This window comes from Condylura cristata, unplaced genomic scaffold (genome assembly GCF_000260355.1).
Source record: "Condylura cristata isolate star-nosed mole 26May11 unplaced genomic scaffold, ConCri1.0 scaffold00012, whole genome shotgun sequence".
NCBI lineage: Eukaryota > Metazoa > Chordata > Mammalia > Eulipotyphla > Talpidae > Condylura > Condylura cristata.
Genome location: NW_004567113.1, coordinates 3,626,788 through 3,644,114, shown reverse-complemented (window position 1 = coordinate 3,644,114; position 17,327 = coordinate 3,626,788). Strand labels below are relative to the sequence as shown.

Here is a 17,327-nt window from a genome sequence, read left to right as displayed (position 1 = left end):
ATAATTTTCCTCAAAATGAGAAAATTGGGATAAGTTGCTGCTATCTAGGATGTATGGTTCTCATCTAAACACAGTCTACACTAAGTTGGGGATATACAAACATTTCTAAGGAAGTGAATTTTAATCACTGCAATTTAATAATTACTTGGAGGTGGGCAAGGAGTGTTTGTTAAAAAGAGAAGATTCCAGGCTCTCCAGGGTGGTACAACAGGTTGAAGCCCCGCTTTAGGAAGCTCTCTGAAGCCAATGCAGTTTGAGTTCGCCCCCACTGCCAGGGAGCTGACTCACATGGCATGGCAGACCTCCCCTGACCTGCCTGCTACTCCCCTCAGCAATGTATTTCAGTAGATTTGCCTGTTCTCCCCACTCTGTCTTTGGTGAATCTTCCCACCCACCACACTTTTGGCCTATACCCTAGTTCTGTAAACATAAATAAATAAGTCTTTAAAAAAGAAAAAATACATGTAGTTTCCTAGAACCCACATGCAAGGATTCTGGGTCGAGATGAGGCCTGAGAAAATGTAGGTTTAAAAATTTGCCCAAAGAAAAGATGACCTTCTCTTTGGAAGAAACTTGGATAAATATCACTCTGTAAACCATAACAGTTCAGTTTATTTGCTTTAAAGCTAGAGTAAGAAGAGGAGGATTCAGAAATAGGGTACTGAATTGAATCTGTAGACTAAAAGTGAATTTGTATAATAAGCCAACAACACTCCTCCCACTCTCAACTCTTTTCATCCTTCAGTTGTTTACCATTGGTGATACCTCCAGACACTACCTGTAGTTCTTGATGTCTCTGATAAAACTTTGTTCATTCAGACTCAATTTAACTGTCTCAAAAGCAAACAGATGAGGTATAATGTCTTGTAACCTACATTTTCTAATCTATAAATATTTTTATATGATTTTCTTTTAGAGAAGCTATCGTAAAGATTAACCATTTCTAGCACATAGTAGGTACAATTGTCCCTTTATATCTGAGGTGAATTAGTTTCAGGAAACTGGAGAAGCCAAAATCAAAGAATGTGCTCATATTTGCACATACCTACCTTTCTTTTCCAGTGCATAGAGAACATTCTCAAGAATAGATCATATACTAGAACATACAACGTGTCTTAGAAAATATATGAAAATAAAAACTATATCAAACATACAGACAACTATTGCTCTATAACTAGAAAATTAGCCAGAAAAGGAACCCTGGAACTAAAGAAAGCATGTGGAAACTAAATGAAATCCATCTGAACAACTCCTGTTTTAGTGAAAGAAGAGATCATAAAGTATTTAGAGAGTAATGAAAATAAAGAGTCTAGCTACCAGACCCTCTGTACTACTATAAAAGGAATACTACATAAGAAGTACAAGCATATTTCAATTTAAATAACTGAAAAAATTATAAAAAGAAAAACAAAGGCATCCAAAAACCAGTAGAAAGAAAGAAAAAACAAAAATTAGGGCAGAAATAACTAAAATAGAAAACCAAAAGAGATTGCAAAAGATCAGTGAAAGAGTTGGATCTTTGAGAAAAAAATAAACAAAATTGAGAATCCATTAGCTAGACTAATGAAGGAAAGGCGAGAAAAACTAAATAAATAGAATTAGAAATGAAAGAGGTAAAATTAAAACAGATATGGCAAGAATACATAGGAACATAAGAACTTGCTACAAAAGTCTCTACACATACAAACTGAACAACCTAGAAGAAATGGACCAATTTTTAGACTCATACAATTTCCTAAGATTGAACAAGGGTGAATCAGAGGGCTTAAGCAAACCAATCACAAATGCTTACATTGAAATATCATTAATAAAAATATATTCCCTAACAAAACAAATGCCTAGGACCAGATGGCTTTTCCAGTGAATTCTACACAATCTTCAAAGAAGATCTAAAACCTATTCTACTCAAAGTCTTCAAAAACCAATTGAAGAGGTAAGGAAACACCCCAACACATTACATGTGGCCAACATTACTCTGATCCCAAAACCAAAAAAAGACAGTATTGAAAAAGAAAGTTATAAACCAATATCTCTGGTGCAAATAGATGCAAATATCCTCAATAAAATCATCTCAAACCAAACACACAGAAATATAACAAGAGAGCTGTCCACCATTATCAAATATACTTCATACCAGTGAAGCAAGTCTGGTTCAGTACTGGTAAGTCAATCAATGTCATCTAGTAGATAAAAAAAAGAAACACAAAACCATAATATCATCTGAATAGATACTGAAAAAAGTACTCAATAAGATCCAACACCTAATTATGGTAACAATTCTTCCAAAAAAGGATTAAACAGAATTTATCTAAACATTATACAAGATATATATGATACACCATTGCCAACATCACACTCATTGGTGAAAAGTTGAGAGTATTCTAAGATCAGAAAAACACAGGGATTTCTGCTACCACCACTAGTGTTCAATATAGTATTAGGAGACCTAGCTTAAACAATTAGGCAAGGAAAAGACATAAAGGAACCCAAATCAGAGAAGAAGTGGAACTATCACTATTTTCAGATGACATTTTAATATGCTTACGGAAACCAAAAGATTCTACAAAAAACTTTATATAAATGATAAATGGATATAGTAGAGTGTCAGGATACAAAATCAATACACAAAAATCAGCAATGATGCTATATTCAAAGAATACATAAAAGAAAGAGAAGTAAGAAATGCAGTTACATTTACAATCACATCAAAAGGAATGAAATACCTGGGAGTAAATTTAAAGAAGGAAGCAAAGGACCTGTATACTGAAATTTATAAAACTCTACTAAAGGAAATAAGTCACAAAGAAATGGAAAGATATCCCATGCTCATGGGTTGGAAGAATAAACATCTTTAAAGTGGAGATATTACCCAAAACAGTTTATATATTTAATGCAGTAGCTATCAAAATCCCAATGACTTTTATCAGGGAAACAGAAAAAGAATATCTAATATATATGGAACCACACCAGCACCCAAATAACTAAATCAATTCTGAGAGAAAAGAAGAAAATTAGGGGTATTACACTGCCTGACTTCAAACTATATTACACAGCAACAGGAATCAAAACAGTATGGTACCATAACAAAAACACTATCTCAGACCAATTAAATAAAATTAAAGCCCAGATATAAGCCCGCTCAAATGTGTATATTTAATCTTTGATAAATGAACTGTGGATGTACAGTGGAGAAAAATTGCCTGTTTAGTAAGTGGTGATGGGAAACATGAACAGCCACTTGCCAAACAGTGAAACAAGCCACAAATTTAACTCCACTCACAAAAATTAATTAAAAATAGATTAAAGAAGTAGATATAAGAATTCAAACCATAATGTACTTGAAAGAAAACAGGGAACAAACTACAGAATATCTATGACAAAGATGTATTTGAGGGTTAAACACTAACAAAAAGGGAGATGAAAGCAAAAATAAAGAAGTGGAACTACATCAAACTTAAATTTTTTTGTACCTCAAAAGACAAAGACAAAAGTCACCCATATCATTGCATACCATATCAGACCACTGACAAGGGGTGAAACTCCAATTTCTAGAAAGTACTTAAATAATCCAGTAACAAGGAAACAAGCAATCCAGTGAAAAAATAGGCAAAGATGTAAACAGACACTTTCTAATGAAGATATTCAGATGTATATGAAAAAATTGTACATCACTTACTATAAGGGAAATACAAATTAAAACCACATTGGGATACAAACTCCTCCCTGTGAGAATGGACTGCATAAGAGAAAATGATTCAAAAATTTTGATGAGGTTGCTGTGAAAAAAGAATTGGCGCCCACAGGTGGGTGAGAGTTGGTGAGTGGTAAGTTGGTACAGCTACTGTGAAAAATGGTATGGAGATTTCTTTAGAAAATAAATATGGAAATTACATACAATCCACAAATCCTCTTATTAGGTATTTACCTAAATAACATGAAAAGTTTTATCTATGCTGACATAGACAGCAGCACTATTCACAATTGCCAAGTCCTGGAAGCAGTTTAAGTCCCCTTCAATAGACAAATGGATAGAGAAATTGCGGTATATGCACACAATGGAATACTACACAGCTGTGGAAAAAGATGAAATGGTGTCATTAGGGAGAAAATAGATGGCTCTTGAAATGATTATGTTGAGTGAAATATAGCTTTGGCGTATTTGACTCATCTGTGGATTATAATTACCCCAAACATATGTATAGGTAAAGGACAGTAGAAATAAATCTTGAACTTAGCAAAAAGAATATAATGGCTACCAGAGGGAACAGAGGAGAAGGAAGATGAGGTAATTGTGTGAATGGTTTGATCAGGTTAAAAGAAAAAGAAGAGGGGCCCTCCCTGGTGGGGAGCGGGTTAAAGCACAGCATCGAGAATCTAAAGCCACTTCCGCATGAATTCGATTCCCGCCTGCCCCGGAGGTGACCACATGTCGTGGCAGACATCTCCTGACCCGCCCAATGCTCCCCTCAGCGGTGTACTTCGTCGATCTGCCTGTTCTGTTTCCCCCCGCCCCTGTCTCTGGTGAAGCCTCCCACTGCCCCTGAGCCTCTGGCCTGCATCCCACCTCTATATGCACAAATAAATAAATCTTTAAAAAAAAAAAGAAGAAAAAGAAGAAAATTGAAAAAATAAAGCAGAGAGACGTGCTTATGTAGATGACTTGGGAGGCATTGTTCAAGAAATGTATGTTAGGAACGTTAAGTAATTAATTTGGGAAAAAAAATTTTTTATATTGTATTATTTTACCAAATGTTAAATTTTATTTCAACATATAATCACTTTACCAAATATAAAATTTTATTTCAACATATGATCATTGTAAAAATATTAATTGTTCTGTATTGCATGCTAATTGTATTATAGTTCCTTTCCATTAACAAAAATTAATGTGGCATTTCACAATATATTTTTCATATTAAGTTTTCAAAATCTAGTGTGCATTTTCTAAAAAGATTTATTTATTTATGCATAGAGAACTGGGGTACAGGCTAGAGGTGCAGGACCAGTGAGAGGATTCACCAGAGACAGAGTGGGGAGCAGAACGGGCCTACTGATGAAGTACACTGCTGAGGGGAACTGCGGATGGGTCAGGAGAGGTTTGTCATGCCATGTGGATCACCTCTTGGGCAGGGATCAAACTCAAGTTGAAGTGGCTTTAGCTTCTTAGTGCTGTGCTTTAACCCGTGTGCCACCATGGAGGGACATCTAGTGTGCATTTTATACATCCATCATGTTTTAATTTGGGTACTAAATTTCAGTGATAAATTGAAATGTACTTCTATCTACACCTCCAAAATAATGCTGTTTACAGAAATGTTACTCTGCTTCAGTTTTTACATTAAAATTAAAGTCACACCAAACAATTCAGTCTCTTAGTCACAACAGACACATTACATACGTCTGAAACGCACACATGGTTAATCGTTATTATTTCGGGCATAGAAATTTTGGGCATTCTCTAGAATTTTGTTTGCATTTCTATGGGATTCATGGACCCTATGCAGTTTGTAGGTGCTTTAGTTGAGAATTGTTCTTTTCACATCTTCTAAGCCAATTCACAATTTTAAAAGTCAACACATTACTTTCTGCATGTTCAATGAGCATGATTCAAGTGCGCTTACTGAATCAATTTCAAGTCAATTTATAGAAAAGTGGGAAAAAAAGATTCGACTTGGAAAAATAAGCTGAGGCTACAGTGGTTGAGTCACTTTGACCGATGTTCTCTATCATTGTATTTTGGTGTGATAAAAGGATTTAGCTTTTAGATATTCAGGTTGATTCAGGTTGATGATTACATTACAGACAAGCCGACTTCAGAGTCTACCTTCTGCAGGCCACATAAACCTCAAACCACCAGGCAGTAGTCGCGGAATTGGAGACAGGGATTTATGTAAACCTCCTATATTTAGCCAGAGCAACTGCCAGTCAATTCAAAGTTTTTGGAGAGAAATGAGCAACAGCTACCAAAGAGACGCCGAGTGGACCTGTGCCAGGTAGAGCTCCGGCTACCCGAGGATTACTCCCACCGAAACTCGGTAGCGCAATTATTTTCCCATGAAGGCTCCAGCTCGCCTCGGCAAGCCCGCGCGCCACACTGCTCGCGGCGGCCTCCGCCCGCTGGGTGCGGCCCTGCCCAGTCCGGGGGCGTGACCGGGGCGGGGCGTGTCCACTCAGGGGCGGGGCCGAGTCGAGCCAGGAGGCGGAAGTTCCCGCGGGCGGTGGGGAAGGCGCAAGCCCGGAGAGTCACTTGTCAGCGCTCGTCTGAGGCGGAGGCAGCGCGGGACCCGAGGTGAGTGGCCGCCCCCGGGGATGCGCGTGTCTGACCCCTCGCAGGGAGGAGGCAAAGGAGCGGTTTCCGCGCACCTAGCGCTGGGAGCGAAGCCTAGCCTCTCTTCCACCCCAGCGTGGCGCGCGTGGGGTGGTTCCTCAGGTGCTCTGGGCGCGGGCGGCTAAGGTGGGAGCGCGATGTGGCCCGAGGAACGTCCGGGAAGGGACGCGAGGCTATGGGCGTCAGGCCACGGTCTAGCCCTGGAAGTCCCTGGAACCTGGGCGGGCGGGCTCGAGCGCGTCCGACGCTTGGACGCGGGAGTGGAGCGCCTGGGATGGCGAGGGCGGGAGGAGCGGCTCCCGGCACCCCGGCCTCTACCTCGGCGTCCGGGAACACCCAGGTTCTGCGCGGAGCTACTGGGGGTGTGGGGAGGAGCGGGACCGAACGGGAAGGGCACGTTATTTTTCGTTCGCTCTTAAGCTACCAAGAAGCATTTATTTCCCTCAAAATATTTACAGTTGTGTAACCTGTTTGGGGGGAACTTGTATGCGTCTAGGAATAAAGTTCTTTTAAGAAAGCAGTCTCGAGAACACCAGATTTATTAGGATGTGAGTACTTGTGGGGATTTTGCTGGGCTGTGCCCTCAGTGCGCTTGACAATAAGTGGAAAAAGGAAGGGCGTGTGGACAGAGCAGAACTTGGAAAGAAAACTCTTGGCTGCGCAGGGCTGGGCAGGGCTGGGCTAGGGTGTGCTCTCCTCCCGATCCTAGTCCGCCTCCCTGACCGCGAGGCTCCGGAACCCGCCTGCCACGGAAACTGCCGGCTGCGGAGCCTTATTTGGCAAACTGGGCTAGGCGTGATCCCTGCCGGATCCCTGTCTGCTTGGCCCGCTGCTTTCATCCTGTGCCTGTGGCTTAGCTCTGCAGCTTTACCTCCATTATCTTTCAGCTTGGGGGTGGGGGGATCTTAAGATACTGCTTTTTAATTTCAGGCCCTGCGTGTGCCTCTGAGCAATTTTCTTTTCCATCCTTCAGAGATGTTGGAATATGAGTGTGGGGAATGCCTTTCTCAGTACTAGAGCGAGGAAGTTGTTCAGACTTTGCCTAAAAGAAAATTCATAACTATCCAGAAGTTCCAGCCTTTTCTGCGTGTTTGAAAGCAGTATAGGCTGCTCCCTATTTTCTGTAGGCTTTAGGAAGAGTAGATCTTGAGAAGGCCTAGGCATGAGACTCTTTTAAGGCAGATTGAGGACATGGGGTAATATTAAAATGAGATGATCCTGATTTTATGGTGTCACCTTGAACTTGCCAGCACTACACACTAGGAGAAGTCAGGAACGGAACTCCAAGGTAAAGGGAAGTTGCAATGAATGGGTTGATACATAAATTAAATAGATTTTCCTGTAGGGAAAGCAGTGGGGTCAGAGGAAATTGAACCTAACTCTCACATTTTCTCTTGACACAAGTTAAAGATTAAAAAAAAGAGGCGGGAGGGGAGGGGCCGATGGCTATGAAATATCTGTTGGCTTTACAAGCTCCTGATTTGTGTCCTGTTCTATTATCGAGTCTTTAATAGTTCCGTGAAAACCTGCTCTTTTATTCTAGTGGGAAAACAGTGAAATTTTATGTGACTTTATTATCCTTCTACTATTCATTTTTCATGTCTATCTAATCATTTGAATTCTCACTTGGCCTTTGGGTTCTTTTACTGCCCTGTGCCTATTACATCAGTACTGAAGTGCAATATATTATTGCCTCCTAGCTTAGTACTTTCAGTGAAAAAGCTCATGTAGTTGTAGTGCAGAATTGCACTTGTTTAATTTTTCTATAAGAACCAGACTTTTCTGAAAGTTTTGTGTCATTTTCCCCTTATGAGAAGATGGAAACTGTTTTCTCTTGCTATGCCCAGTGGCTTGACTTTCTACATCTGCCACTATTAATTTGGTGTGACGGTACTGAAATTTTGAATAGGTTAAAAAATTGGAAAAATATTTTAATATAGGTAATATAACTGATAAGTTGGTTAAACAGAGCAGATTGTCTTTGAAAGCCTGTCTTAAATAGCTTTTTTAAAAAAGGGGTTTTAAAATTACTAAGTTTTACATGCTATATTTTTAACATTTATAAAGTAAAAAATATTATGTTTCCTAGTATAACATTAAAAAAAAATCACCATTCCTCTGAATCTCTCATTCACCATAAAAGCTATTATCAAACTCCAAGTCATACTTTTTAGTATTATGTAAAAATGCTATTTTGTGAGTCAGTATGAGTATACTGATAGCAAAATACAGAAAAAAGAAAGCACAGAAAATTCTGGCTCTTTTCTAAAACTCAGACTTTCTTTCATGTTTTGGGATTAACCTACATTTCTGCCATACTTGGTAGGAATTTATTCACCATGTGGTAAATACTCATTCTACTTTGCCTGATGAGTGTGTGTATATAAGTAGTATACCGAAATATTACTGTGTTGGAGTATTGCTTCCTATTAACTCTCTGAAGCACAAGTATTAAGTGTGGAACATACCATTTCCCTGTAAACACAAGTACAAGTTGTATTTTATGATCACAGAGACTAGTTCTGTGCATTTAAAAATAACTAATTACTTTAAAGAATTTAATACTTGGAAAGCACATATGGGAGTCTACAGATTTATACTCCTTTTAATAAGTTGGAGTAATTTAGAACTTAAATAAAATTGAAGGCAAAAGAATACTTGAGGAAGGAAGGGAAAATTATTGTGAATTAAACTTAAAATAATTTTTTTTCTATTTAAAAAAATTTATTTATGCATACAAGAACTGGGGTACAGGCCAAGGTGTGGGAGTGGGGGTGAGAGGATTTACCAGAAACAGAGTGTGGAACAGAGGCAAACTGACTGACATACACTGCTGAGGGGAGCAGTGGATGAGACAGGAGAGGCCTGCTGTACCTAATGTAGGTCACTCTCTGACCTGGGATCAAATTAGTGCTGCAGTGGCTGTGCTTTAACCCCTTATGCCACCAGGGAGAGCCAGTTTTTTTCTTTTTTGTAAATATAATGAGATGTTGTATTTTGAATTACAGTTTTTTTTTTTTAAAGATTTATTTATTTATGCATACAGAACTGGGGTACAGGGCAGAGGTGCAGGGCTGGTGAAAGGATTTACCAGAGACAGAGTTGGGAGCAGAACAGGCAGATCTTCAAAGTACACTGCTGAGGGGAGCAGTGGGCTGGTCAGGAGAGGTCTGCCGCGCCATGTGGATCACCTCTGGGGCAGGTGGGGATCCAACTCATGCGCAAGTGACGTTAGCTTCTTAGTGCTGTGCTTTAACCAGCTGTGCCACAAGGGAGAGCCCTGAATTACAGTTTTTATGAAAGAAGCCACAAATTGGATGGAAATAATGAGAACTTAATATAGACTTAACCCCTAAATCCTCTATCCCCCCAAAATTACTGAACATAATTTAATTAAATGTACGTAAATATGTAATAGATTTGCAAATATTTCTGTTAACCATCTGATTTTCTTTCACAGTTTCTTTCCTTTTTTGGGATTGGACATTGAGCCAATAGAACCATGAGCAACTACAGTGTGTCCTTGGTTGGCCCAGCTCCTTGGGGTTTCCGGCTGCAAGGTGGCAAGGATTTCAACATGCCTCTGACAATCTCCAGTGTAAGCAAACTGCCAATTTTATTACACATTTCACTGACTTCAGATGTTCATTCAGTGGTTGGCCCTTGAAACTTGGGGCGGCATTGCCAAATTCTTTGGATGACCTATTTGCAACTTTTACTATAAATGCTTATGGAACTTTACCTCTGCAAACAATAATATGTAATAAAGGAAGGGGTTTGTGGGATTTACTGGGATAATTAGTTTAAATTAAAATTAGTTTCAGTGTTCTCCCCTATTTCCCCCCACCATACACTTATTAATAACAAAATAGAGATGAACCCCAATTTTTTTTAAACATTTATGCATACAGAACTGGGGTACTGGTCAGAGGTACAGGGACAGTGAGAGGATTTATCAGAGACAGTTGGGAGCAGAACAGGCAGATCAACCAAGTTCACTACTGAGGGGAGCAGCCAGCCGGTGAGGAGATGGCTGCTGCGCCATGTAGATCACCTCCCAGGCAAGGGTTAAACTCATGCTGAAGTGGCTTTAGCTTCTTAGTGTTGTGCTTTAATCCCCTGTGCCACTAGGGAGGGCCCTGAACCCCCAATTTTTAACTGTTATTAACTTCGGGAATTTGCTGGACCTTAGTTTTTACATAATATTGGAAGGTTTTACTGTGGGATTTTTACTGTCCTTTTCAGGTCCAAAAGCTGTGTTTGGAGAACTGCTGATCAGTATTGAATAACATGTCTGTTTTTGGTATTATTTTCTTAATTCACTTTCTAGTGAAGGTGGTAGCTAACAGTGAAATTACCAAAAACTGCTTACCTTTGAAGAGGAAAGGAAGTACATATACCTTCAACTAGTTAGGCAGCCTATTTAGAGTTGAAAGTTGACTGTTTACCTCAGTATGGCTTTAGATTGACTATATTCTGTGTATATATTTTAAGGATATGTTTTCATGGTGATGATGATACTCATGAGGGTAGTAATTATAGCTTTTTTAAAAAAGATTTATTTATTTATGCATACAGAATTGGGGTACAGGCCAGAGGTATAGGAGCAGTGAGAAGATTCACCATAGTTAGAGTGGAGACCAAAGCAAGCAGATCGATGAAGTACACTGCTGAGGGGAGCAGTGAACGTGTCAAGAGAGGTCTACCATGCCATGTGGATCACCTCCTGGGCCAGGATTGAACTCACAGTGAAGCTGCTGCAGCCATCTTTGCAGTGCTGGGCCTTAAGCCACTGCACCACTAGGGAGGGCCCAGTAATTATAGCTTTTAAGCTGAGTGTTTAGGCACTGTTTCAATTTATCATCAGTAGGTAATTATTGCTATTAATTAATCCTATAACTTCCAGAGAATTTTTTTTCTATATTCAAATAAATGTGAATAGCTAGTTCTCTTTTATGTATATGGTAGCATATTACATAAACTTAACTTTTCCATATCTCAGTTTTCCTTAATAGTTTACCAGGTTCTGTTTTCCCTATTAAGAATTTTAACTATATTGAATTCTTTTGTAGTAACATTTACTTGTAAATAAATATAGTAACATTAATTTTCTCAATCCCTTTTTGAAAGGTATTTATATTGTTTATAATATGGCATTTACAATGCTTCTGTGGATGCCATATATTCATATGGTGGTGTGTTGTGTGTGTGTGTGCGTGTGTGTAACATTTTGATAGGTTATGCCAAATACATTTTTTGCAAGACATGAAAATATCTGTTACACTCTAAGGCCTTACCAGCAAATTTTGTTTTTTTTTCCAGGAGCTTTATAGGCACCATTGAATTTTCTCACCAACCTACAAAATAGTTATATTATTCTCATTGTTTAGACTGGTACTATGAGCTCACTGGAATGGCATTGCTGACTTTCAAACAATATACTACGTTGCCTCCCTGATGATGAACTTGATTTTAAATTTAGGTAGAATATTTCTCTAATCAAATATTTAGAAAGTTATTTGCTCTTTGTTTAATTGCATATACACATTTTTAGACTATGTACATGTACACATATACACTTTTGCTTCTTAACAATATTTATGCAATTTGATTTTGAAAGATTAAAAGTAAGTTTGTAACCTTTACATGGCTCTGCAAAATACTATAAATCCCATTTCCAGTGAAATTGCTGTTTCTTGGATTTTTAAAATAGTTAACTTTAAAGTTATTACCAATTCTATCTTAATTTCAGTTTGTCTGACTTTCCAAGAAAGTACATATATGTAATCATCCTGCAAGTTTTAAGACTTCGTGATTGGGTAACATTTTAATTGTCCAGCATCCATGTACAAATGTGGCTTGTGATTTACTCCTGTTTGAGGGGGGGATGTCTTCTTCCATCCCAAAAGATCGATTACAAGGAAAGGAATAATGTTTGAATATTGTGGTTTTTAAAAAAAAATCTGTTAACATTATTTTATATTAAATTGGAATAATCTGCTTTATTAAAGTGGATTAAATAACATTACTTTGTTAAAAAACTTAATTTTGCTGGAGGAAAATGTCCACAAGCAAGTTGACACCCAGTTGAAACAAATCTGATCATTACTTTGTTGTTGGGTATTAGAAATTAATTTGTAGTATGTAAGTATTGTGGTACCAGAAGTTTAAAAATGTTTTCTGTACTTCAGTTCCCTGACCAACAATTTGAGACACTAACTTCATGTTGTGAAGCTGATAAAACAGAACACTGAGTACATACTATGTGTCCTCCCCTGGCACAGGAGAGATACTTTCCTTGTGTAGACAGAGTGCTAATTAAAGGACTTTGAACATACTGATTAAAAGAGACTAACGTAACAAAGCTGCTGAGTTATTTCTGTTCCCTTACAAAAGTCTCTGCCATCTACTGTGACCTTTTTGGGCTTTGTGCATTGGGGCATGTTATTCATTCTGGACTGAGAGGATGGGAAGAAGGGGAAGAAAAAATAGGATTGTTGGCTGAACTGTGCTGGGAGGCTGTTGACCTTTCATTGTGGTTATTTTTAACCCTTTGTTGGTTCAGTTTAAATATGCCTGGTAACATTGCCTAATAAAGATCCAACAGATATTTAAATGTGCCTACTAACTAATTAGTCATTACTGATGTTATAGCTCATTTTAATTAGTTCTCTGGTTGTATTTACTGTGCCTTAATTATTTAAAATTATTGGGATATATTTTAGTGGTCACCGCATTATTTAATTAATAGTATCAAACAGCTATTAAAAACTGAAAGCCTTCTTCAAAAAATGTAATTTAGTAATCCTTTATTTTAGTAATATGCATGACATTCTTAGCAAGGTCTGCACATATATTGTTTGTTGTATTTCACAGTAACATAAAATTCAAAAGAAAAATTTTTTAGAAACTTCAAACATCAGATGTACCCTATATTTGTAGGTAATAAAGCAGTTAATTTTTTACTGTTTATTGTAATTAAAAAAAAATCACAATTTTGTGCTTGACTAAGAACCACATCTTGATTAAGAACTGTATCTTTACATTCATAGAGTTCAAAAGTATCCATTTTTTTCAGTTAGTCAGGTATTATTATGTTAAACTTCAAAGGGCTATTTATAACACTGGAACTGTGATACCACATTTGAGATAATTGAGCAGTTGGCTGGAACATGAACATTCTGCTTTCTTGAGATTTTGTGTTACCTCCATATGAGTATGCTGAATATAACTTGTATTTTATAGCATACAAAATAGAGTTTTACATTTAACTCAAATTTGTTCATCTTTATTGTATGAATTTTACAAACTTTTTATTAAGTATATTTCTAAGATAGGATTGGTAATTCTGCCAGACCTTTAAAATATCCTCAGATTGCTTCAACTACATGATCACATGTCATTGTCTTCAATTTCTTATCCTTAAAATGGGAGTGCTGGCTACAAGAGCTTGTAGGCTGTCTTTTTATGACCCTATATTTATGGAATTGCCTTGAAGCCATGGAATGTGGAGATGGGTTTGATTGTAGTAGTGTGGGTTTGTTGGTCTTTGCTAGTACATTTTATAAGAAGAAATGAGAGACTTGACTTGTTGCACAATTCAAGACCATATTTTGGCAATTTGACTTTTCACATAATGAAATTAAAGAAAGGTAAATTAAATATTTGAATAGCATTTTTTTTTTAAATATAGGCTCCTAAACTTGAAACACTGCTATGTGATATTTTCTGATGTTTCTGTATGTTATTAGAGTTTTTTTCCCCTCAGCTATCACTGTTTAGATTTCCTGAAGATGACTGCCCACATCTTGGTATACAAACATTCATGATGTTTCTTTGGCAGATAGGACTGAGATCAGACATTTTAATACCAAAGTGATAGTGACTTTGATGCTTAGGAATTAGGGGAGGATCATTTGTTAACCAGGCTAGACAAGATTTTAGTTGGATTTGAAAAGTGATAGAAATGTACCATTTTCTGGAATATGAAACCTGTTTGGTATAGTATAATAGAACAGAGAAAGAGTTGTGATAATGCTTTGCTGTGAATTCATACATTCAGCAATTATAGGAATCCTTTCTAGAAGCATTGAAGTTGATAAAAGGTATTGAGGAGTTCAGAGCTGGAAAAAAGTATAGTGTGGCCCTCCCTGGGGGCGCAGCAGGTTAAAGCACAACACTAAAAAGCTAAAGCCACTTCAGCATGAGTTCAATCCCCAGCCAGGGAGGTGACCCAAATGGTACAGCAGACCTCTTCTGACCTGCCTGCTGCTCCCCTCAGCAGTGTACTTTATCATTTGGCCTCTTCTGCTCCACACTCTATCTCTGGCGAAGCCTCTCACTGCTCCTGCGCATCTGGCCTGTACCCCAATTCTGTATGCATAAATAAATCTTTAAAAGAAATTTTATTCACTTTATTTTTGTTTTTCTATTGTTAAACTTTTGTTTTGAATCAAGCATCTAATGGCCTATTTTTACTAAGTTGAATCTTAAACTGAGACATATTTCTAAAAGGTGATCCTTAATTTTTTTTATAATAGTTTATTTTTACATCATTTTGTGCATTTTTCCATCTCAGTTGCAATCCCCTTGGGCTTCCTATCACCAAATCACCCATGTGCCATCACCATAGTCCTGTGCATTTTCCTCCCCGCACTGTTCTTGATCTCATTCCCCGCTCCACCCTCACAAAATGTCTCTGGTATATAGCTGTTCATTATTATCATTATTTTCTCGTCTGGTCCATTATATTCCTGCTATGAAGAAACCATCTGGTATTTTTCCTTTTCTTTCTGGCTTATTTCACTAACCATGATCTTTTCCAGCTCCATCCATGTTGCTACACAAGACATGTGTTTAATTTTTTTGGTTGCTGAGTAATATTCCATTGTGTATATGTACCACATCTTTTTAATCAGTCATCCATTTTTGGGCATTTGGAAAATGTCTTTCCAATTGTAAATAAAGCAGCAATAAACATGGGGGGTGCAGGTATCTTTTTGAATCCATGTTTTTGTGTCTTTTGGGTAGATACCTAGGAGTGGGATTGCTGGGTTGTAGGGAAGCTCCGTGTTTAGCAGTTTGGGGAACCTCTAAACAGTTTTCCATAGGGGTTGTACTAGTTTGCATTCCCACCAACAGTGCAGGAGAGTTCCTTTTTCTCCACCTCCTTGCCAACATTTGTTGTTGTTAGTTGTTTTAAGATGTGCAGTTCTCACTGGTGTGAGGTGGTAATTGTGGTTTTAATTTGCATCTCCCTTATTACAAGTGATGTTGAACATTTTTTCATATGCTTGTTAGCCATCTGCATTTCCTCTTTGGAGAAGTGTCTTCTTAGCAAAAAGTGTCTCTTCTGCCCACTTTTTGACAGGGTTGTTTACTTTTAAGTAAATAAACCTTTGAAAAAATAAAAAAGTATAGTGCTAGACAGATTCACAAAGCCCCTGCACCTCTGGCCTGTACCCCTGTTCTATATGCATCAATAAATAAATCTTAAAGTATATAGTTCTAGACAGATTCATAAGACTTTTCACAAGATAGTATTTGATGAAATGGTAAAAAATACAGAGAACTATTGATATTTCTCATTTTTTGTTGGCATAGATCTGTAGAGGTTGTCTGTCTGCTGGAGAAATTAATTGAACTCTTCCTTAGATACACTCTGAACTCCTTTTCAAAGTTAATATTTCCTTGTGTTGGTTTTTGGTGTAAGGAAGACATTTCTTGCCAGCTTGACTCTGGGTGAAGCTGGGACTATAGGTGAGTGTTTCTCCAAACAGGCCAGCTGCAATATTTCCCTCTAGAGGAGGATAGAAAGAGACTTTCAGTCCTCTCAGGCTGAAATGGGAGAACCATCCTACCTTCAATAAATGGACCCATTGTATATTTTAGCTGTAGAATATTTTCTTTTCTATTCCTTCCCAGCTTCCCTGTCATTATGCCAAGTTAAAAGTTAATAATTTAGTTTGTATAACTACAAAATGTATAGTTCATATATCTGTTCATTCTGTGCTTTTAAATTATTAGCTTTTGTATAGGGCTCTGAGACCTGTTTTTTTTTACTTGTCAGTTTTTGATCATATGTAGTCTCAAAAGACAAGAATTTCAAAATTCTGAAGATATTTTCCTGGTCTGCAGTTTGCAGAGAAATGAAAGTCTTACTTTTATTGCAAATTAAACTTATTTTATTGCAAATTAACTTTAGAAAAAAGGGACATACTTATTTAGATGTTAATGAATATTGGTGATTTGGAAGTTATTTTTTAATGTAAGTGACTTCTTTGGTGTGGAGGTCTTTTTTATCTACTATAGAAATTGGGTAAAGGGCATTTTATATCCAAGTAAAAGTTTTATACAACCTGTTCGCTACTCATGACTTAAGTATAATATCTACTTCACCTGAGAATACTGAGGCCTACACACTTATTTCTATTTTTGAGAACTTCGAAGGCAAAAGCTGGTGTTTATGATGGTTGTTGGTCAGACTTTAGCATGAATATTAGTTGATCAGTTGTCTTTGAAACATACTTTTTGTAGTAGTCCTTTCTCTGATGTCACATGACACAAGACCAATCATGGTCTTTTTCCCCAGTTACAACTGCATGGAGAAATCTGACATGAGTTACTTAATTTAGAAGCCAGCATTACTCTGGACAAATACTTTGGTGTCTTATCAGAGTCTCCTGTTTCAGCTTTCGTAGTTGAGACTCTAGGTACTTAGTTCACTTTTGGATACACAAAAATACTTATAAAGCTTGTCAAGGCAAGACACTAGCATGTGAAGTATACACATGTTTATGTTTGCAAATAAGTGATGGAATGAACACAGTAAACATTAACTTAGACCACAGTGAGCGGTAACTATAGTGACCACCAATTTGGGTATAGGTACAGAACCCCTCTGTTGCTCTGTTGGGAATACTGATTTGTTTTTTTAATTGTAGAGTGGAAAGTCACTTTTTTCTTGCAGGGTTTTTTTTTTTAATTATTATTCTTATTA

At 37.5% G+C, this 17,327-nt stretch overlaps 1 protein-coding gene across 10 annotated transcripts in view; it reads left to right on the top strand.

Annotated features, from left to right (window-relative positions):
• Positions 1 to 6,164: 6,164 nt before the first annotated feature.
• Positions 6,165 to 17,327, top strand: part of PDLIM5 (PDZ and LIM domain 5) — a 211,599-nt gene continuing 200,436 nt past the window's right edge. For 7 of the 10 annotated variants that reach the window (XM_012724205.1, XM_012724203.1, XM_012724202.1 and 4 more), the window contains exons 1-2: positions 6,219 to 6,289; positions 9,789 to 9,926. In XM_012724205.1, coding sequence (XP_012579659.1) covers positions 9,831 to 9,926 — 96 coding nt within the window. In that variant the 5' untranslated portion in view covers positions 6,219 to 6,289; positions 9,789 to 9,830. Of the gene's footprint in view, positions 6,290 to 9,788; positions 9,927 to 17,327 lie in introns of all 10 variants that reach the window. The other 3 variants (XM_012724204.1, XM_012724209.1, XM_012724208.1) reach the window with 1 other exon arrangement.